Here is a 22,391-nt window from a genome sequence, read left to right as displayed (position 1 = left end):
CGGACTCTTGGCAGCAAGCCTTTGTGGATAGAGGTATTATTGTGCTCAGTGGATTACTATGCAGGTTCAGGGTGGCCTCTTGGGCTTCCTGAACATCTATGCGTCCAATGTGGCAAGTGCACGTGCAGAGTTTTGATCTCACATTGTAGAGTCTCTGTTGCATGCAGAGCATTGGTGCATTGGGGGTGACTTCAGCATGCTGGAGGACCCCTCTGACAGGATTGGAGGTAGCCATGCTACTGTGCACGGAGCTGAGTTGGCAGCTTGGGAGAGGCTATGTATGACTTTGAGAGTTTGATATGTTTGGCAGCACTCTGGCTTTGTGAGGCCCCCAGATAGCTTGGCCTTCTCTCACTCGGACTGCAAAGTGGAAGGAGTGAATCTATCTCGGATAGATCGCTTCTACGCTAATGACAACATCTGTGAATTTGGTGGGCCAGTTTTCATTTTGGTTGGGACATCTTTCTCGGACCATGCACGAGTGATTCTCACTGTGACAGATAGACAGAGGAGGGGGAGCACGATGCTACGCATCCCTGAGAGGATCTTGTTGGACTCAGAGCTCAGAGAGTGAGTGGTGGCTCTTTGGACAGAGGGCTTGGACACACAGGACTCTCTTGCTGACAGAGTGGCCTTTGGACTTGCTAAGCTTAGTCGTTTGTTTCTCCAGGAGTCTACGGCCTGCCTGCCTGCAGCGAGGGAGGAAGTGCAGTGTCTCCGATAGGGCGTTGCTTCCTTGCAGAGGATGCAAGAGACGCACCCAGACAGTCCTTGGTTGGAGGAGCAGTTGCAGCAGGCTTGCCAGGAGCTTGCCATCATGGAGGAGAGGCGTCATGAGTTTGCTTTCCATCGACAGGTATCTTAGTGGATCCAGGTGGGTGAGAGAGTGACTGGGCATTCTTTGAGGCAGTGGGACCCCGTCATGTGCACACCAGTGTCAACTAGTTGAGGAGACCTGGCGGGTCAGTTGCTTCAGAGCCAGAGGATAGGCTTGCAGTTGCTACTGACTTTTACCATCACCTACTGTCAGCAGAGCCTCAGTCAGAGTGTCAGGATGCATGGAGAGAGCAGGTTTGGGCACAAATGCCTTGTCTTGTGACTGAGGCATAGGTTGCAGAGTGTTGTTTTCAAAGGATCCGAGTAGTGGGCATTTGCGAGAGGACTTGTGTCATCGATCTCGACCCAGCAGCTCTTGAGACAAGCCATTGGAGGCTTTGGGCTTGGGAGAGCTGTCCACGGGCACGAGTGTAGTGGGATCCTGGAGAGTGGGTTTGGAGGGACACTTTCTCCTCAGCCGACCATCCAGGGGTCCCTTTCTTTCAGTACACTGCTCGACTGGGACGTCACATATTGGCAGCACGGAGAGAGGCTCGTCCTGTTGTAGCACCTCATTGGCAGGAGGAGGGTCTCATAACTGAGTTCTTGTCAGCCTTTTGGGCTACGTTGTGGGACGCCAGACGACCGCGGCAAGTCACTTTGTTCCAGTGGCTAGTTGCACATAGAGCTAGAGTAGTGGGGAGTTGGCTAGTACATAGTGGCCTTTCGGCAGCATCCGCAGCTTGTGACCATCCTTTGGAGAGTCATCGTCACTATTTGTGGGACTGCCCTATGGCACAGCAGGTTTGGCTTTGGGTCCTTTGGCTAGCTCTTTCCACCGCACGACAGTACACTTGGGGGGCAGCTGCTTGGTCCACTCTTACGGGCCCTGCACTATAGCTATCCTCCACCAGCAGGATGATAGTGATACAGGGGGGTAGACCTACACTCCAACCTGCTACAGAGCTTACCCCACAAGAGTGGTGCAGTGAGAGAGAGGTTTGTTGGGAGCTCCTTTGTGGCCTGACACTAGTTCATTTGGCGGGCCCGCTGCTTCGGCATCTTCGAGGCTCGCCTTGTGCCACCAATGGTGACTGTTCGATATTTTTGGCTGCAGTTGATTCATACTCTTATGGGACAGTTCGAGAGACTTAGGGCAGCTCCGACCGCATGCGGGAGCGTAGAGAGTATTTCCTTCGACTCTTGGGCCTTTCGTTACCATGGTCCGGGGTGAGCTCGGATGGCATTACTGTCCGCCTGTGTGGCTCCTCCCTCCTCCCATCTCTTGATTTAGCCCTTTTTGTACATATGCTGTTTTTTCATTAGAAAAGTCTCCCCTTATGGTTGATGTAGCCCTCTCTAGTAGAGGTGGTTGTAGCCCTATGGGCAGTTTTATTAACTAATAGAAGTATCTTTTTCTCGGGGAAAAAAAAAAGTTTTGATCGTCTTTTAGAGATTGACATGGATGTTTGCGAGTTGTATATGGATGAACCAAGGCCATCCAAAAGGAGGAAAACAAGGAAGAAGATTAGAAAATTGATTTCAAATTGAATGTACCAAAGGAGGACTTAAGAGATATGCTTGCTAACAATATGACTATTCATGACAGAGAAGAATGTTTGGCTCTTTTTGACAGGTATCCAAAGCTTTTTGTAATAGACTATTCCTAGATGAGAGGAGCTTCATTTATGATTCGTGAAATAGAGATGAAGGATGAATGGTCATGGGGGGTTATGCACCATTAATCATCTGATCCACGAGTATTGTATTTTGTTATGTTAATATTAGATGGGAAAGAAAAGCATAGGTGGATCAACCTTCATTCTCTTGTATTAGTTAATAAAACTGCCCAGCGGGCAACAAACTGCCCCAACAAGAGGGGGCTACATTAGCATTGTGAGAGACTCTCCCAATAAAAAAGAGATGTACAATGATGACTAAATTAACAACCACACAGGTGGCCGGTAGTGCCATATAGGAGCCTCATGGACCATGGTTTAGAAAGGCCTTGGATGCTAAAGTCGTAGCAATGCCTCGCGGTGATCCTGCATGCGGTCGGAGCTGCCCTGAAGCCTCTCGAACTGTCCTTGAAGTGTATGGATCAGCTCTAACCAGATATCTCGTACAGTCTCCAGCGATGGAATGGGGCAAGCCTCAGAGATGTGGAAGCAACGGGCCCTCCAAATGAACCAAGGAGTCGGGCTATAGATAATTTCCCAACAAAGCTCTCTATCACTGCTCCACTCTTGAGACGTAATCTTTGTGGCAAGTTGGAGTGGGTAGGCCGGCTCTCCTATATCACAATCATCCTGCTAGCTGAAGACAACTCAAAGCGAAGTACTGGATCCGAGAGGGTGGACCAAGCATTAGTTGAAACCGGCCTGTAGGGTGGTAGACGTTAGCTTTCACCTGAAACTTTTATAAGCTTTAACACACAGAGAAACCTTGCAGAAGGAACTTGTAACGGGAATTAACACTTCAAAGCACACACAGTTCGGAAGCTAGAATGCTCCGAGCAGTCGCCAACAACCTGTAGGCAGTGTTGCCAAGAAACGCGTTTCTTCACTCATGAAACGTACGCAACGTTTCAGAAACGTTTCTTTATGAGTTTGGACGTTTCAAAGGTAAAGTCAAGGCTCGTAAGTTTTCGCACGTCAGGCTGTAGCATTGATTTTTTTATCATTTAAAAAAGTTCTGTATTCTAATGATGAAAGTTAGTCCTATTCTCCCTCTTTTTCATGTTTAATTGTAAGGTAATGCTTAAAACATAGATCTCAACTTATACCACTTAAACTTACGTACATTTCTTTAGTTTGCACGAAACTTCTGTTTTGGCGTTTCTTTCTCGGACGAAACTGTTTTGAAACTTCTGAAACTTGTTTCAAACGAAACGTTTCGAAACTCCGTGGCAACTATGCCTGTAGGCCCCAAAAACTGGTGCCCCTTTCGGTATTTCTTTATTCCTTTAGAGGGTAAAGCTACAAAACTAGAGTCCTGGGGATCTTCACCTGTATCCAACTAGATTACACCTTTACTGACAAAATTTCGGCAGCAGAACGGCCCCAAAACTCGCCCTGAACAAATCCCCCTGCTGGAACTCACTTCCAAGAACTTAAACCCTCTGTTTTCAGCCCAAAAACAGCAATTACACCTCACTGTATTTACTGGTTTTTGCCCTGTTTTCAGCCCTAAACAGTCCCGAAACTGTCCTCTAACAGTGGGGCTCTGCTCCCAATGCTTCTGGCATCCATACGGCTGCAAAACAGTCCAAAAACAGCGCATCACCAGCGCTGAAAATGCACCTGGAAGGTGAGGTTATCACCCTCACCGGTGCCTGCTTATGGAGTAGTAGTTAGCTACTCCTGTTCTTGCTCAAAGAGGCTCTTGCCTCGGCACAGAAGCATATAACGGGAATTGAGACTTCAAACACACACGGCTTGGAGCTAGAGCGCTACCAAGCAGACGCCGACACTTGTTGGCCCCAAAGACTGGCGCCCCTTTCGGTATTTCTTTATTGCATTCAAAGAGGGAAAAAACTTGTGATTTCCTACAAGCTGCCCCGCATAATCCGGGCTGAAAATGTCCTGTTCTGGCCCGATCTCGGTAGCATAACCGCACTAGGACGCTTCACAAACAGTATCCCCATGCAAAAAGTGACTTTCCCAACGTATACGGACACTTTGCAAAACTTGGCGGAGAATCTGTAGCACGCTGATTCTTTGTTTTCTGCCTTGAGAATGCGCGAGATCACTCGCATAGCGGTCCCCTCGCGTCCTCGGACATCCTGGGGGTATTAGGGACCGTTTAGGGCTGAAACCCTAAACCTCAAAAAATACACAGCAGGCTGTATTTCCCTGTTTTGGGCTCCGTTTCGCGAGCCAGTCGCATCCGTAGCAAGTCCTCGAGCTCCTGCACCTGTAGGGCTACTTGCCCTCGGAATCAGACGAGATTTCTCATGTGATATCTCTCCGAGTTCACCTGTACCTGCGGGGGATTAGCAACTAGCTAATCGAGTACCTGTGCAAGAGGCTCTTTCCTCGGCAATCGTGCATGAACCCACACAATTGTACATAGGTTAAATGAAGAGCCCTCTTGTGGGGCATCACGTCACTTCAGGTAGGGGAGAGAGAGCAGTGTAGAGTGTGCAGGACATCATATCTTGCACTATAGTGTACATGAGAGGGAAAGCTTGCACACAAAAGCTCTTAACCTGTGACAGGTTCTCGATGAAGCATCCCCCCAGCATAAATCAAGCGCCCCCTCTCCTGCGCTTGACCTGTAATGCATCTATGAACAAATAAATGCAAGAGGGGAAGAGTTCCATGGCTGCCAAAACCTGCGTATCGTTGAAAATGCAGCAAAACAGCCCTGTAAACACACATTTGATGCCTTCCAATGCTGAAAATGAGCTCCTTGGTCCTAGGTAAAGTCATGGGAAGCTCAAAACTGCAGAGAAATGGTTGAAAATCAGAGTTAGCAGCTCCAAAACTGCTCCAAAAAGTCAATTACGAGTTCTGTTCTACCAAACTTGGTAAATTGGCCAAAAAGTGCCACTTGGCACTCATGCGTGCAATTTCTCCACATTGGGCTTCGTGCTTAAAAATCTCTGAAATGGTTGCTCAGTTGACTTTGCCGCAGAGTAATAAAATGTTCCTCTAGTCATTTTGGAGAAAATGACGCGAACAAATTTTGTGGCCCAAAATAGCAGCTCCCTAAATTTTAGGAGATGCTTCCATTGGACTCTCACTCGTCATCGGACCATCTTTCACCACTTGGACCACGTCCAAAATGCAATGTAGCACAGTTCTTGGGTGATTTTCTCTGGGTGACCCCACCTTGTTACTGTTCCTCTATGGAGGTAATTTCCTAGTATCCACCAACTTATTAAGTGCGGCGAGGGGATCTAGATGACTTTGAACTGAGCCTATACACCCTTTTACTACTGGAATTCCAGTACCGACCAACTTCTCGTCTGCGGGTGAAACTACCGTTTCACACTGGCCATTCAATGTCCATCCATTTGCAACTTCAAAAAGAGGGTGCCAAAAATTAAACAAAAATCATCGGAAAGAAACCAATAACTCCAGGTTGCAATTGCCACGTCCTCGTGATAGTATCACTCCAAGTGTACCGCCTAGCTAACAACAAGGCTGACATCAATAGTAAAATCTGAAGCCAAACCTGCTGCGCCATGCAGTAGTCAACTGCAGTAGCTAGATGGGCGACTAGCCACTGGAACATGTTGACTCTCTTTGCCTACATGTTGTCCCACAGGCGCTCCCAAATGTCTGTCAAGAACTCAGCTGTGAGGCCTTCCTCTCGCCAGTGACCTGCTGCAACAGGGTGGGCCTCTCTCCGAGCTGCCAGTATGTGATGCCCCAATCATGCTGTGTACTGAAAGAAAGGGATCCTTGGGTGATCAGCTGAAGCAAAAGGATCTCGCTAAAATCACTTTGCAGGGTCCCACTGCACTCGAGACGGAGGGCTCTCCGAAGCAGCCTCCAATGTTCAGTCTTAAGATCTGACGGGTTAGAATCAAGCACACAAATCCTCCCTCTGATGCGCACAACTTGAATTCGTTGGAACAACACTCTGCTACCTCTGGTGCCTCACTAATAACTCTGTGGAGGCGACCCTCTCGCTAAAGCTCGAAGAACATGCAAAGGCCTGAGATTGAGCAAGCCCTAACTGTGATGACGAACTCAAGGCAAGTGAAGGAGACCCCATTCAGTTGGGAGCGGCCTGCTCGAGAGGTGGGTGCCACTCTGCTGGTAGAGCCTCGACGATGTCCTAACACATGTTTTGTATCCCCCTCATGCCGCACAGCTGGATGCCTTTAGAAGTGTTGTAAACTGCAACCAGTCTCCCAGGGTGCGGCCTGAGCCCTCTGTCATGGGACCTCATGAGACATGGGGTCTACTGCCAACCATGTGACCTCGCTGTGTCTTGACCAACGGTTTCCATGTAAGAGGCCGCTTCAAGCTCCCCTCAAAGCATGTGGGTTGGTGTTGCTCAAGTCTAACCCTCAGTTGCTCCCAAGACCGAAGTAAGCTCAATGTGAAACGGTCCTCCTATCTCCTGCTAAGACCCACTATGCGCATCCCTGTGAAAATCCGATGAGTGGAGGGGCTCCAAGGGCCACCCGTATGTGGAACTCGGCCTCGAATCTGGTGCAGCAAAAGCTCCTTCCAAGGCTCCTCACTTGGAAGAGGACCTCTGACAATGAGCTTCCCAAGGAGGGCTCTACTCTGCTGTGATGGATCGATGCTCCCCTAGCAAGGTAGCCTGATGACTTGCTAGGAGACTTTGGCCCAAACCGACTACGTGTCTCTTCCTATCCAAGTAGGGTCAAAACCATGGTGCCTTTGTCGAAAGTGAGCTCTGATGGTCAGTGGGCTCATCGAAATGACCTTGGAAGCCACCTCCGGAGTCTCAAACTTGATCTGGTAGTAACCTCGCCTGAGGAGCTTTTTGTCTATGATCTTTCTCACCTCCAAGAGAAGGCGGGCATGGAGAAGGTTGCGCACCTCACCTCTATTGGGTGGAGTGCCGATAATCTTGCAAATGAAGGAGGTGGCGTGGAGGCGCTCCACCTCTGTTGCAAGGCTCGCTTGGTCCGTCGGTGATAGAGCAAGTCGGATGGTCGGCTTTGTGGGGTTAGTTGGTTACCGGGGAACGCCCCCTAGCCCCCGTTCCGGCGTTCCGGGGGGCAGTTCCCTTCCCGAACGTTCCGGAACGTCCCGGAATGTCTGACGTTCCGGGTGGCCAATGCAAACCGGAACGGCCGTTCCGGAACGTTCCGAAACGCCCCCGGACCATTTCGGAATGCCCCTGGAACGGCCAACGGCTACAAACAAATTTGGCAAAAATTGAAAAAATTGAAGTAAATGTTTGGGCTTCTTTTGAAAGTGTGCAAGGCCTCAAGGACTCATAAAATGCACCCCCCTCCCCCTTTCTCTTCACAAGTTAATCCTCAAGGCTCAAGCTCTCTCCCTCTCACTCTCAAGATCTCTCCCTCTCAAGACTCACTCTCTCAAGGCTCAAGGCTTCAAGCCTTCAAGCTCTCTTCCTCTCTCTCCCACTCTCTCAAATCTCTCCCTCTCTCTCTCTCTCTCTCTCTCTCTCTCTCTCTCATCATCTAGTCATAGCAAGGTTGAATGGTCTTCAAAACGAGTTTTTTGTGAGTATTAGAGTCAAAGCACTCTAATACTCCTTGTATTTAAACACAAGGAGCTAAAAATTGCACTATTTGGGTGTTTTTTATACCTCCCGTTCCGCGACGTTCCCGTTCCAGACCCCTAGCCGTTCCCCCGTTCCGCGGGGATCCCGTTGCCGTTCCCGTTCCGCGTTCCGGGTAACTATGGTTAGTTGAGGGGGCTTAGTCAGAGTCTCTCTAGGGTGGAGCAGGGGCCTTCATTTGTGTTGTCTACTGTGGAGAGAGGGGGGGGGGGGGGGGGGGGGGGGGGGGGGATGGGGTGCGCAGGTCGGGGGGGAGCACAAGCAATGAGCTTGTCCTCCTCCCAACCTTCATTCTCTTCTTTAGGATGAAAATTCATCCATTCAATGGCATGACAAGCAAAGTAAGCGACAGATCAAGGTATTAAATGAGAGTTGCAAAGTAAAGATCTAAAGAAAGGCATGCTCTTGACAGGGGTGGGAAGGTCCCTCCATCATACATGAGGCTATCTCAAATGGAAGCTACCAATTGAAGAACCTTGACGATGCTTTGCATCCGAGTCGAGAAAGGCTTGCGGTTGAGGCCATACCATCTCAGAATCTTGTGGAGGCTGAAGCATGTTGTGAAACGCTTGAAAGTGTTTCATTGTTGGGTTCGGGCTGTAGCGCGGATAATGTGTCGTGCTCTCTACAATGTGGGTGCTCCTCAGTGCAATGTGCGTGACAATCTCACTCAAACAAATGGAAACTCTCTCAACAGAATGAAACACAGAAACAATGGATAACAACAGAGACACAACAGTGGACCAGAACATGTGGACTCGACTAGCTCAAAGAACCATGTACAGACTCTGGCGTGGTAGCAGACTCAGCTCCAGCCCAGGACTCACAGGTACAAATGGGGTGTCGAGGCTCAGATGTGCAAGGATGGTGAAGGTGAAGCAGTGCTCTGTGTAAGACTCCCTCTAGACGACTGTGTCGCTGGACCAGAGGTGAAGAAGATAATACCGATCACCAACCGCTACTACTCATATGTACCACCATAAAGAGCCACCAACGGCTCATAAATGTCAGCCATGTGGTGACCTGGCCACGAGGTCCACTAGACCACCGTCGGTACCCAGCCACGTGTCACTCCCTAGGCCAGAGGGTCCAGGGTCCGTCCAGTGTGAACCAGCCTAGACCAACTATACTAACTGTGTCCCGTGAAAGTGACACTGTAGCCAGGCTACAGGTTGCCCGCCACAAGACCGCTCACCGTCTCGGTGAGAGGAATACTGAAAAAACTGTGATAGAAAAGCACTAGGTGCTGCATCCGTACATATCTTGAAGCAGGTGCTAGGCCCAACCATGACCTTACATGCCTCAAGGGTGGAGTAAAACACTGTCCTGCTTGCACAAGCAATGCCTTAAGCCTTTGAATAGGCCAGAACCCAATATGATTGCATAGTCCAAGAATTCCAACTGGCACAACAGCATGAGGCTCCACCACGGCAAAGTGGTATGTCTCACTAGGTAGCTAGGTAGGGGTGGGGGGGAGGATAGCCTAGGTAGGGCGAGGGGGAAAGGGGTGTTGTAGATAGGGGCGAGGGCCTAGAGGGGTGGGTAGGGGCGAGTAGGGTGAGGTAGGGGCGAGGGGAAGGGAGAGGGTGGGTAGGGGCGAGAAGGAAGGGGGAGGGTAGGGGCGAGAGATGGAGTGAGGGGGTGGGTAGGGGTGAGAGGGGAAGGTGAGGGTGGGTAGGGGGCTAGATAGGGGCGAGGGCCTAGAGAGGGTGGGTAGGGGCGAGTAGGGGGAGGGTGGGTAGGGGCTAGGGGGAGTGAGGGGGTGGGTAGGGGCGAGAGGGAAGGGGGAGGGTAGGGGCGAGAGGGGAAGGTGAGGGTGGGTAGGTTGCTAGATAGGGGCGAGGGGGAGTGAGGGGGTGGGTAGGGGCGAGGGGGGAGGGGGAGGTTAGGGGCGAGTGAGAGTGAGGGGGTGGGTAGGGGCGAGGGTGAGGGGAGGGACAGGGGGCGAGGGCGAGAGGGATAGACAAGGGGGTGGGGTAGGGAAGGGGGCGAGGGCAGGGAGGGAGTGGGGTGAATAGGGCAAGAGCTGGGCAATGGAGAGGAGGTCGAGGGGGTAAGGGTAGATAGGTACAAGTAAGGAGCAGACAGCTATCGGGAGCAAGACAGCTATCATGATCTTGGAATTCATCTTGCAGGATGGCCTCTGAGAAGGGAGTTTGCTAGGCACATAAGAGAGCTTTGTTCTGGTCGGAGAAGCAGACACCAAAGGGGTTGATGTTTGAGGGGGAGCGAACTCCTGTAGAGGGGATTTCTTGCTGCTTCTATGCTTCTTCAGAGGCTCAGGTGGCTCATTAGGTTTAGTTACTATGGAAATATTTGAAGAGGGTGTACCTTCAGGCAAAGAGTGAATAGAGACTCCATAACAAGGCATAGATTTGGTAGCCTCCAGCCACTCCAGCAGATCTTCGTCTGACCCTTCAGGTGTAGTAAGTTGTTCTTGTTCGGGGTTGGTTTCCATTGACAAGGAAACTTGCTGCACCACTGGATCCATGCCTCCTTCTAAGAGGATGGGTTGCATCGGGGAGCCAGAAGTATGTATCCACATTGCATCATTTCCCCAATCATGGAGTGCTTTAGTGTGTCGCAGCCATGGTCTTCCAATAAGCAAGGGAAATCCGCCCTCAACCTCTGGAAGACGAACCACCACAAAATCCAAGTTAAAAGTAAAGGTTTGTACCTGCAGAGGCACATTGTCTACGATGCCCACTGGGTATACTGTTCGTTGATCGGCCAATGTAACTGTGAATGGAGCAGGGCGAGTAGGCTGTAGACCTAGAGCTAACATAGTGAACTTGGGCATCAGGTTGATGCCAGATCCACCATCCACTATCACTCCTGAGAAATGTCGACCCAAAACGGACACTGTCAGGCGAGGGCTTCTATAATCAGTGAGTGGAGCAGCGGGATTGGATATCATAAAGGACTCTGATGGTCGCACTGGGAGGTGCCCGCCACTAGGACCTGCTCCAGGATAAAGTGATTGAATAACAGCAAGGGTGTCACTTCTAAACTTTGCATCTAGTCGCAGCATGTCATAGAGGGACACTCGTTGGAAAGTGTTCTTCAAGACTGTCTCTGCTGTAAGCTTCTCTTTTTCTACCTGTTGTTCCCCTGGTACCTTGATCTTCTGTAGATCGGAAACTGCTTCCAAGAAAGCTTCATCGATATCGGAGAGCAAAGATTGGGATTCTTTGATGGCACTGGGGGATGGCTTGTTAACAGCTGCAGGTAGGGTATCCACTGGTGTGAGATTGTGTGAGGAAGTTGAACTTGATGGAATGCTAAGACCGAGAGCAGCTCTCTGGGCTCGGGTGAGGACGCCCAATGGCTCCTCTGCCAACTGCGGCGGCTTATTTTTAGGGGTAACCACGTGAGTGGAAGGGGGTGGCTGAGAAACAATGCTAACTGCTATCAAATTGAGCTTGGGAAAGGCAAACTCAGTCTGGCTTTGACTTGGGTTCGAAGCCGTAGATGCACGAATTTTAGGGCAATCCTTACTGTAGTGATCCTTCATCTCAGGGCAATGACGGCAGGGAGGGGACCCTTCGGGCAGAAGGCATTTGCTTTGGTAATGCCCATACTCCCCACATCTGTAGCATAAAATGGGCCGATTCAAAGGGCGAGTCGAAGGGCGAGGTGGTCCTTGCTCCTGGTGCATTGAGTTGGAGGTGGACGCATAGAAGCTTTGAGGTGATGAGGGAGCATGGGTATGATAAAAGCTCTGAGATGGAAAAGTACTTTGCATACCTTGCATAGGAGGGGCTGTCAGCAAAGGTGGCATATGGTGTGGATGGCCACAGGGAGAAACCATGTTTGATGCAGGTGCTGGCCCTTGCTGAAGAGAAGGACCAAGACTTTGTTGTATTTGTCGCAATCCCTTGAGGTAGTAACAATCCTTGTCCTCATGTCCAGATTTTTCACAGAAGTGGCAGTAAACCCGAAGGGGGAATTCCTGTGGAGGGTGCCCTGGAGAGCGGCATGAGCTACACCAAACCGTAGCCATAGTCTCTTGCTGACACTTGAGCTCCTCTAGCTCGCGCTTAATCTGTTCCAATGCCTCGTGATGTGGAGGCTTCTCTTGTTTAAGAGAGAAGGACCTCTCCTCTTGAAGAGCTCGCTGTAACTTTAGGGCTTCCAGTTCCCTGCGTAAAGAAGTTAAAGGATCTGATGGACTGTCCACGAGTACAGGGGCAGTATCTAACTGAGGAGAGTCAGTGAACTGCCTTCTTGCTCCCTCTATTCTAGTAGCAGTAGCAACAAAGTCCTCCAGACTGGCTTCAGGACGAAGACTTTCTCTGAGCTTTTGTTGAGAAGTTTTAGGCAGAGCCTTCTCTACCCACTTCTTCACCATGAATTCCCCTGGTTGCTGAGGCAGCTTTGCGACCAGGGACTTTGTTCTGGTCATGAGCTCTGCAAATGTCTCCTTGGGCTGGAGCAACAGGTTGGCCAACTCATCTAGCACCTTCTCCTGGTAGTCACCCGGCTTGAAAGCTGCACAGAACTGTTGTCTTAAGGCTGCCCAAGTTGCAAAATGGTTCTCTGCAAATTGGCTGTACCATTTATCTGCTAGGCCATCCAGGGTGGATGGAAATAGTACCAAATAAGCATCTTCTCTGTTCAGCCCACGTCCCCTACAGAGAGATACAAATCTTCTTGCATGGTCGTCAGCATCTTCCGAAGAAAGCCCTTTGAAGGTAGGGAACTTGATGTTTACCTTGGCCAAAACACTAGCTAGTGGCTCCATGATTCCTTGTTGAGCCTGTTGCTCAATAGCTTGCTGTAGCAGAATAGGAGAGAGCTTTTCTGGAGAAGGTGATCGGGAAGATGGGGAACCTAATGAAGGAATGGGTGATGTGGTATGTGGAGGTATAGGTGATGAGGTTGAAGGATTTCTACAAGGTGTCAAAGGTCGTCTTCTGTGATAGTACTCCAGAGGGCTCAGTAGTGCGCTTTGACGCTCGACTGACCTCCTTGTATGTGTCATGCAGTGACCACCAGTCCAACCAAGCTTGGGGCAAGAAAACTTTTGACAGGTCTAGACTCCACCAGACCAGACCAGGTAAGTGACTAGACCCGGTTGGACCAAGGGACGAGACCAGGGACGAGGAGGACTAGACCAGGGTCGAGGAGGTCTAGACCAGGGACGAGGACAGGTTGGACCAGGTGAGAGGAGTAGACCAGTTGGACTAGGCGAGAGGAGAACAGTGCAAGGCCAGGTCGGCGAAGGTAGGCGAAGCTAGATAAACCTAACAAGCTTCAAGATTTGCACCTCACAGAGTGAGATTTCAGTTGAGGTCCCACCGTGATCGCCAAAATGAGAGCACCTGTAGCACGGATAATGTGTCGTGTTCTCTATAGTGTGGGTGCTCCTCAGTGCAATGTGCGTGACAATCTCACTCAAACAAATGGAAACTCTCTCAACAGAATGAAACACAGAAACAATGGATAACAACAGAGACAAGAGTGGACCAGAACATGTGGACTCGACTAGCTCAAAGAACCATGTACAGACTGTGGCGTGGCAGCACACTCAGCTCCAGCCCAGGACTCACAGGTACAAATGGGGTGTCGAGGCTCAGATGTGCAGGGATGGTAAAGGTGAAGCAGTGCTCTGTGTAAGACTCCCTCTAGACGACTGCGTTGCTGGACCAGAGGTGAAGAAGATAATACCGATCACCAATCGCTACTACTCATATGTACCACCATAAAGAGCCACCAACGGCTCATAAATGTCAGCCATGTGGTGACTGGCCACGCGGTCCACTAGACCACCGTCGGTACCCAGCCACGTGTCACTCCCTAGGCTAGAGGGTCCAGGGTCCGTCCAGTGTGAACCAGCCTAGACCAACTGTACTAACTGTGTCCCGTGAAAGTGACACTGTAGCCAGGCTACACGGGCGCAAATTGTGGGCAAGTTTGTATTCTACAAAGTACCTACACTTTCTTCTCGATGAGTTTTGCAACATACTTTCGCAGCATCCTAAGCAGAATCTCCCGATGTTGCAAAGTTTTCAACAGGTCCTGAACTACATGTTACCTCCTCTAATGCCACAAGTGGTACCACCTCCTTTGGCAGCAGAAAGTGCGAGAGCCTCTAACCGGAAACCCTCTCCAGAAACCTTCTTAGCCGTCTGTTTCAATTGTGGGAGTTTTTAGGAACATGGTGCAGTCGTCTGACTGTGATCCAATGCAATCGCCTTGGCCACTACTGTTGCCACAACCACCACCACCACCACGTGGGTACAATGGTTGGATCCCGTATGGATATCCCTACTATCCACATCCGAGGTTTGCGCCTAACCAACCAAAAGATTTCAAGGATGACGACACGACAGTAAAATTTCACACTTTTTTTGGAGTGGAAGATCAGAATAGAGCCCTACAGTTCCTACAACAATTTGACAACATTTATGCTTTGGGAAATTATACAAAAGAATCAAAGATCTCTCGACCTGTGGGATTTCTTAAAGATAATGCTATGTAATGGTGGAGTTCAATCACGACACGACCGCATGCTCCAAGGACTTGGCAAGCTTTCAAGACTATTTTTGCACGAAGTTATATGACCTTCCCGTTTGAAGTCTAGATTTTGTCAGATTGGGGAAACTTTGAAAATGCTTGCCATGGAGACCATGGAAGACTACAACCAAAGGTTTCTCGACATCTACCTTCCGGTGTCTTTCTTCAAGTTGATTCCCTTGGAGGACCAATGTGAGCGATACACCATTGGATTGGCATCACCTTTTCAGGAATACTGTCTATCTAAACAAGTATTGAAAATGCAAGAGCTTATGGACCATGCCGCGGTCGGCTACAAGCTTATAAAAGGGAAGCTAGAGTTTACTACAAAAGAAACTCCGGCAACAAATCAGAATACTTGACCACAACACAAACAACTCCTCGAGATTCTCTTGAAAGTCAACCTCAAAGGCTTGGTTTGACGCCTCACCAACGACACTTTATTACAAGAAGACCGATGTTTTAGATGTTTTCAATCAAGGCATAATTATTTTAATTGTCCCTTTTGAATTGGTAGACCTGTTGAGCCGATGCCTGCTTCGATAGCAGACGGAGCCTTAAGACTACCTCCGGCCAAGCGACCTAGACCTGCAATTGGGCTCGTACCTGCTATCATGGCATAAACCTCGAAAGTTCAAATGAATTGTGTAGAGCATATGGCAAAATCAATGGTTTAAAAGCCCTAATTTCCTTGATTCGAGAGCTACTGAGAATTTCATCCATCCCAAATTCCTTAAGCAGATGAATCTTGATGACGATTCCAAGGGGGAGAAATTGAAGCTGAGCTATTGAGAATTTCATTCATCCTGATATTCTCAAGTAGATGGTTTTTGATTATGATTCCCAAGGGGAAAATTTGAAGCCGAGTTAGCTACAAGGTAAACTCAGAAGGTTGTACCTCCCACTGGTGCCCTTCCATCCAAGGATCCCATGGAAAAGTCGATTTCCACATCATGAAGTTGGGTAATTGTGAAGCTCTCTTGGGAATGCCTTGGCACGACAAGAATGACGCGACACTCCAAATCCGGAACCGAACATCACCTTAATACAGAAGGACAAGCGAGTCGTCCTCAAAGTTGGAACTATCTGAACTAAGCCTTGAATGACTTTTCTAATTGCCTTGTATTTAGGTACTTTTTTTGAACTTTGTTTGAAATAATGTTTGGAATTTGTTTGAAATGGATATTATCTGTTTTGAACCTGTCTTGGTGCTGATTTGATAATTGCTGGACTCTTGTTTTGATACTGGTTTCAACGATTGGTGATTTGAGAATTTCTTGACTTTTGTTTTGATATTGGTTTCAACAATTGGTGATTTACTCCCAAGAGGAGTATTGAAGAGAATTGATGCTTGAGAATGCTTGCACATACTCATAGCCCAAACCTTGTGGTTATTTGCCGGGGGAGTATTGAATGTTTTAAAAGTGTTGTTTTTACTCATGGCCCGAACCGGGATAGTATTTACGGGGGGAGTACTAAGAAACAAAGTCTGAGTAGTGGTTACTCTTTGCACCTCCAAGCGATGTAGGCTGCGGTCTGGGAGTGTTTGGTTGTAAAAGGCCTCTCTACTCATGGCATGGACCTCTTTAGGTTATTTGCGGGACGAGTGATGAGGGATTTGTTGAACAGCTCATGGCCCGGAGCCGGATGGTTATTTACGAGGGGAGTGTTCATTAGCAACTATACGTTTTTGTGTCTTTTAACATGCATATGTAAGCATTTGTGTTGCATTGTGATGAGGGGAGTCATTGATGAGGGAGTCGTTGAACAGCTCATGGCCCGGAGGGGGATGGTTATTTGTGAGGGGAGTGTTCATCGGCGACTATATGTTTTTGTGTCTCTTAACATGCATATGTAAGCATTTGTGTTGCATTGTGATGTGCCAATGAGTGAATATTCCTGATTGGGTGAGATTGCCTGGTATTTTATTTTGATCAGCGTGATCTAGGTGTGATGGCTAATTTTGCTACTACTAAATATCAAGAGCTCTCATATGGAATGAGAAAAACTTAATGACCCTCGGATATTTTTGAACTAACTTGAGTTGTTTTGCAAATATACTGTAATCGTGGACGATTACTCTTCTTTCAAGAAGGGGGAATGTCACAAACAGTTGACGTGTCAAGCCACTGAAGACCTAGCAAGTTAGGGCTTCCCGAGCTTAACCCTAGCAAACCTGTAGATCCCGGCCGAGGAGCCTAAACCCTAGCAGAACGCACAAGAAGACGAAGTTCTTAATAACTTACAGATCCGCGCTGAATGAGCCAAATATTAAAAGATTCACCAACTTATAGCACCCCATCCGACGGGGCCTAATAATAAAGCAAATACACACACACTCTGGACTTGAGGTAAAAACCGATGACGTGGCAGCAGTATGGACATTCTGCAAATTTCGTTGACTTGCTGACGTAGCACTGTACGGACGCCTGCATTTTACGGGATTGGTGACATGGCACGGCTGTATAGACAGCCCCTAAGGACGCTAGCTTTTGGGAGGCCTGATGCTTTTAGACAACTAGCTTTTGATGTACATTGCCTTTAAATACGATAAGAGGGCTCACTCTCGCATCCTAACGTATGGAAGGTGCAGAGAGGTGTTGCCTGAGCTGTAAAGTGTTGAAGCAATATAAAGAATCACAAAAAGGGGCACCATGGTTTGGGGCCAGTGCTCTCTTGGGGTGGAACTCCGCCACTCCGTGTCTCCTGTGCCATGCATCTCTTTCAGTTGTTTTGAAGTGCTTATAGTTTGTTCCGTCTGTTCCTTTCCATTGGCACTGTGCCCTACCATTACATGCGGTTTGTAAACCATATTAGAAAATAAGTTGTGTAGGTGACACGGAGCGTTGCGAGCAACTAGTTTTAGTAGGCGACAAAGTCTTGTTGGATAGTTTTACTGAAGTACAGGTAGAGAGGCTCTTCTTGCAACCAACACATTTGAAGTGGTGGCATTCCATCTAACAAAGAGTCCAGAGAAAGGTAACAAATAAATAAGATTGTAAAGAGGACGCAATATGATGTACCTCAGTTGGTAGCCGAGCAGAAGACTCAATAGTTCAAGCAAGGAAAGTGTTACAGCTGTGGTGAGACTAGTCAGATTGTGGAAAAGTGTCCGAAGCAGGAGGAAAACCTAGAAGACACACCTAACACTTCGAAGGAAGCTGAGGAGCACCAAGCCAAGAAGGAAAAGATGAAAGAAGGATTGGTTTTAGATTTCTTCGGGATGCCTAAGAATCGAGAGAAGGAGAGTACTAAGCTCTGCAAAGCACTTGGCAAAGTATGAGATCAAGAGGCCTTGACTCTCTTCAATGACAGAGTCAAAGGCGATTTCTATTTCCCATGAGATGGGTGCTCATTTGGGACTAAGGCCTAAAGAGATGGCGAAATAGATGGAGGCAGTTCTGGTAGCACTAGGGCACGAGGTTCCAGTGGCATTGTGACACCCTTGATAGGCAAGCTCTGCTTACATTGTCAAGATTATGTTGGACTGAACGACTTCCATATCATGCCACTTGATGGCTGTGAGAGTGGAGAATAGGATGTACATTGCCTCCTAGGGTGGGACTCTTAAGTAAATTGACCCAATCCCCCCCCTCCATATGGGTAGAGTTAAGTATTTCCTAATACCATGCAAATAAGTTTTATGCCCACTCTTTGATTTTTGTAATATAGATAGCTCATATAGAAGGGAACAATGGCTCTTTTTTAGTTAGTTTTGTGTAATGGGTTGCCCTACAGAATTGTTGCTGCTAAGGGAATTATTTGAGATTTTTTGGTTAACCTGGTGTGTGTCCCAGTTGTGGCTTATTCCAATAAGAAAAGATTAGGAGGCCTTACCTTTTGATTCTTTGTTCTTTATGATGAACCCACAGCATGCATATGGTTTGCTGAGCTTCAGAAGATGAATGCTCTATAAGGTATCTTTTACTGTTTGTGTAACAGTTTGCAAAGACTGCATATATCAAGAACTGGATGAAGAGGAAAGTGACTGCTGCCCAATCTGCAATGTTCATCTTGGGTGCTCGCCCTTGGAAAAACTAAGGTAATGGAGATGTCTTATAAACCTCTCGTTTATCTGACAAGGTAATACCTTTAGGCAGATCTGAAAATCTTGAAGCTTGACAAACCTGTGCTTTGACATCTATGCAGGGCAGACCGGCAACTGGATGATGTATGCGCTAAGATATTTCCTGCCAAACCATCCAAAAGAAAAGTGATCGATGAGGATGCTGATTTGGATGCACCTGCACCAGCGAAAAGGAAAGAGAGATCGTTGTCGTCTCTTGGTATAGGCGTACCGCCATCTCCAAACCCAGGGTTCGTTAAACGTAAGACCAAGTCTGTAACTCGAAAGTCCTTTGTTACCACCAGCAAAGAAACTAGTACTGATATAGAATCTGAGGGGAAACAATCAGACACAGAAAAATCTGATGTTGACATAGAAACTGAAGCTACCGGAAAGGCGTGTGCTCAAGATACTGGCAGTACAGCTCTGGATGAAAATGAGGGAATTGAAGTACTTGCCAAGAAAGAACATTTTCTTCATGGAAAAAGAGAGACGAATGAGGCTAAATTGGTAAGCAAGTTAGAGCAGCGCGGATCATCAAAGAAGGCCAAGCCACGAATAGGAGATCTATCAACAGCTAAAAATGCTGGCAGTGGCAGCACTGGTGAAAGGCAGGCCAATTCAGTTTTTGAAAGCTTGAAGGCATCCTCCATTGGGGTTAGCAGGGCCCAAGGGTTGGCTCTCTCAGACGAGCACAGGTTGGTATCGGACCTGGAGAACTATGATATTGAAGGCAGGAAGATTCCAGCATCATTTGCAGTAGTTCGGGAGAGAACAGGAAAGGGAGTGAAGAAGAGGTCTGCACTCGCCAAGCTTGCAGAAATTGCAGTAGATCAGGCTGTTAAGGAGCGGGTGAAGGAGAGGGATCCTCACATGTTTCATGTTCCAAGAGCTCCACGAGGAAGAGGAGCTCTTGAGCACTCGAAAGCTTTCGACACAGGAGAAAAGTCTAACGGGAATGTACAAGAAAAAGTTCTGTCAGCTGCTGTAGCCCCAGTGCTTCAGACGATACCTCTGCAACCCTTATCTAAGTCCTTGTCCGATAAAGTGCCTGGTTTTGTAGACCGCAGTTTTCAGGAGAGAAGGCCTGTACAAGATGCAACATCCATGTTACCATCAAAACAAAAAGAGCGCAACTCAGGTTTCTGGTTTGTTCTCCAAGCAGCAGAAAGTCAGTAAGTCCTATGACGATGCCTTAAATCATTTTCTATGTGGAAGACGATTGCTTCACTAACCTATCAATGAGGTGCATGGCTTGCTTTCGGTATATGATTCCTTTCCTGCCAAATAGCAGCCAATTCCCAAGTTTTTTTGCATACCCACATTGCTAGTTGTGCCGAACGACCTATTACAAGGAAGTTCCATAGAAGAACTTGTGGCAGCTAGAATCGCATGAACAAAGATCCAAAACTATTGGAGTGGCACGGCTACAGCAAAGGGTGGCATAGAAAATTCCTTACTAGATACTCGTTTGCTTGCTTCTGCTATCTAACTTAGACTATAACAGTACTAACTATTGCTTTCTGGCTCATCTTGAAAGCACTGTGCAGGAATGCTGGTGGTGTTGTGTTTCCTCAATTATCTGCTCGTTACCTTCGGATCAAGTATGTCTCAGATGCTGCTGGTTTGTTTCTATGTACACTTTGTACTACAAGTGTTTGGTATGCTAAATAATTGTGTCTTGTGCATTCAGAGATGGAAAGCTGCCAGTATCTATTGTTAAGAAGTACCTCATGAAGAAACTGCATCTAACCAGTGAACATGAGGTGATTTGGTTCTCTGGTTGTACATACACATGATGAAAGCAATATTAGGGAAGCTACTTTCAATTTCTGTTGATGTTTGCTGCATGCATTCACTGGTCTTATCAGATCTATTCCCGCTCTTTTCTAGGTGGAGATCACTTGCAGAGGTCAGCCAGTGGTCCCAAATCTACCACTTGAGACCGTTCGCAGTATTTGGTTTGCCACCATGCCTCCCTCAGCCTCAAAGAAGGAGAATCTCAACATAGAACATATAAGTAGCACAGAAAGCTACGGTTCTGTGGAGGACTTTTTAATGGTTCTGACGTACGGAAGGCAGCAGCGCTTGCCAACGTGATAGGGATTATGTTTTCTAATTTATGTGCCTCTGTTTAGAGCTTTTTTAGCTTTTCATTGGTGAAGGGGGGTTACAGAGATGCCAATCATGTGAGTGTCGATGCTGCTGGTGAGTTCTTACGATGGCTGGTTGCTTTATTGAGGCTTCATATTGCTCCACACCATGATCCATTAGTACGCCAGCTTTAATGCCCAAATAAGAGGGCAGGTTCAACAAATGTGAACCCTTTAAAGCTATGGCTTTTTCCTTCTGCTATTATTATTACCGCTGTGTTCATTGCAGCTTGCTGCCACAAAATTATAATATCATTTGCCTAAGGCACCATCATGTGGAAAGATACCTAAATGGCTCATTCAACATACTGAAGGTTGTGGATAACACCTTCCATGTCCCTGATAAGCTCCCACCGAGTCGCAAAGTTTTATACCTGAGAGGTGAACAGCTTCATCAAAGTAGGACGAAGCAGCATTCATAGTTGCTGGTTTGAAAATTTGCAATCAAATGCCTTGTAAAAAGCCCTCAATCTTAGTCTCTCAATGTTCACGATATGGTGCAAACATCTTGAATTTTCATGGATTCAGAGTGGGAGCATCTTTCCAGCTTTTAATTGGGTATGACCCCATATGAACATGTATATCATCATTGTATTTATTGACTCCAAAGGTTTTAAATGTTTATTAGAAGCTGAAGATACGGTACATATTGAACTGGCCTTTGGCTTAGCTTGTCACTGATAGTATGAGGCGCTCTTTCTTGTTTGTCGACACAATGACGTTTACATCAGATGACAAGAATTATTGTCTATTGCCCGGGTCTATTGTGACCACTTACCGTGCTTAACAAAGCATCTCTTTTCATTCTTTTGTTTTCCCTTGGTCTTGTGTTGCAGTGTTGTGAGTCAGCAAAGCTTCATGCTATGTGTTTTCCATTTGCACTAGGGATACGTGTAGCTTGCTGGCCATGCTTAGACTGATTTCCTCACATGAGGGTCTATTCAAGAATGGACATCCAACTGGGCACCGTACCTACATAGGTTTCTGCCACTTTATGAATTGCATTTTGAAATGTCGAGCTATATCGCATGACTGTCCGAAACACTATCGACTATTTGACAACATTCCAGGCAGTTTTTCACCTTTCCTTCCACAGGCCTTCTACAAAATTAGATTTCAAGAAGCTTTGAAGAGGGTTTAAGTGAGATTCTTTCACACACGGGATGTTCTTTTTCTTGGCAAAAAAAAAGCCAGCGAGCAATAATGACAGGCATAGGGGAAAGGACCCAGGTAATATCCTCATTATTGACCCCTTATTACATTTTCCGTAATACTTATTATTGTGCATGCCCATTAACCAATGAGATAATGGACTACGCTTTATTAGATGTTAACATGGTGCTTAACTGCATTATTTATTGATTTGTTTTCCAATTCATAACACACAAATGCAAGACTTACAATACCTTTGCCATAGGGGAAATTAGTTGCTTATTATAGCAAAACAAATATAGGGTGGAAGGTACAGAATAAGGTGTTTGCTGCAGGAAAAGACAATCTCATTGCCTTCCAATTTACGAGAGAAATGAAAATGAAATGAATTGATATATTAATGTCTTCAAAAGGCCAAGGTGATCTATGAGACCAAAAAGGTACAA

General features: G+C 47.4%; 1 protein-coding gene across 2 annotated transcripts in view; it reads left to right on the top strand.

Moving 5' to 3' along the window:
• LOC147439927 (E3 ubiquitin protein ligase DRIP2-like) overlaps positions 1–21,593 on the top strand; it is a 104,784-nt gene extending 83,191 nt beyond the window's left edge. For both annotated transcript variants that reach the window (XM_086485646.1, XM_086485647.1), the window contains exons 3-7: positions 18,517–18,616; positions 18,724–19,815; positions 20,191–20,244; positions 20,334–20,406; positions 20,534–21,593. In XM_086485646.1, coding sequence (XP_086341772.1) covers positions 18,517–18,616; positions 18,724–19,815; positions 20,191–20,244; positions 20,334–20,406; positions 20,534–20,740 — 1,526 coding nt within the window. In that variant the 3' untranslated portion in view covers positions 20,741–21,593. The remainder of the gene's footprint in view (positions 1–18,516; positions 18,617–18,723; positions 19,816–20,190; positions 20,245–20,333; positions 20,407–20,533) is intronic.
• The last annotated feature ends 798 nt before the right edge of the window (positions 21,594–22,391 follow it).

The sequence above is a fragment of the Adiantum capillus-veneris genome, chromosome 16 (assembly GCF_014529385.1).
Source record: "Adiantum capillus-veneris isolate H3 chromosome 16, ASM1452938v2, whole genome shotgun sequence".
Classification (NCBI taxonomy): Eukaryota; Viridiplantae; Streptophyta; class Polypodiopsida; order Polypodiales; family Pteridaceae; genus Adiantum; species Adiantum capillus-veneris.
Note: the sequence above shows the minus strand (reverse complement) of the source record. Positions and strands in the feature narration are given on the sequence as shown.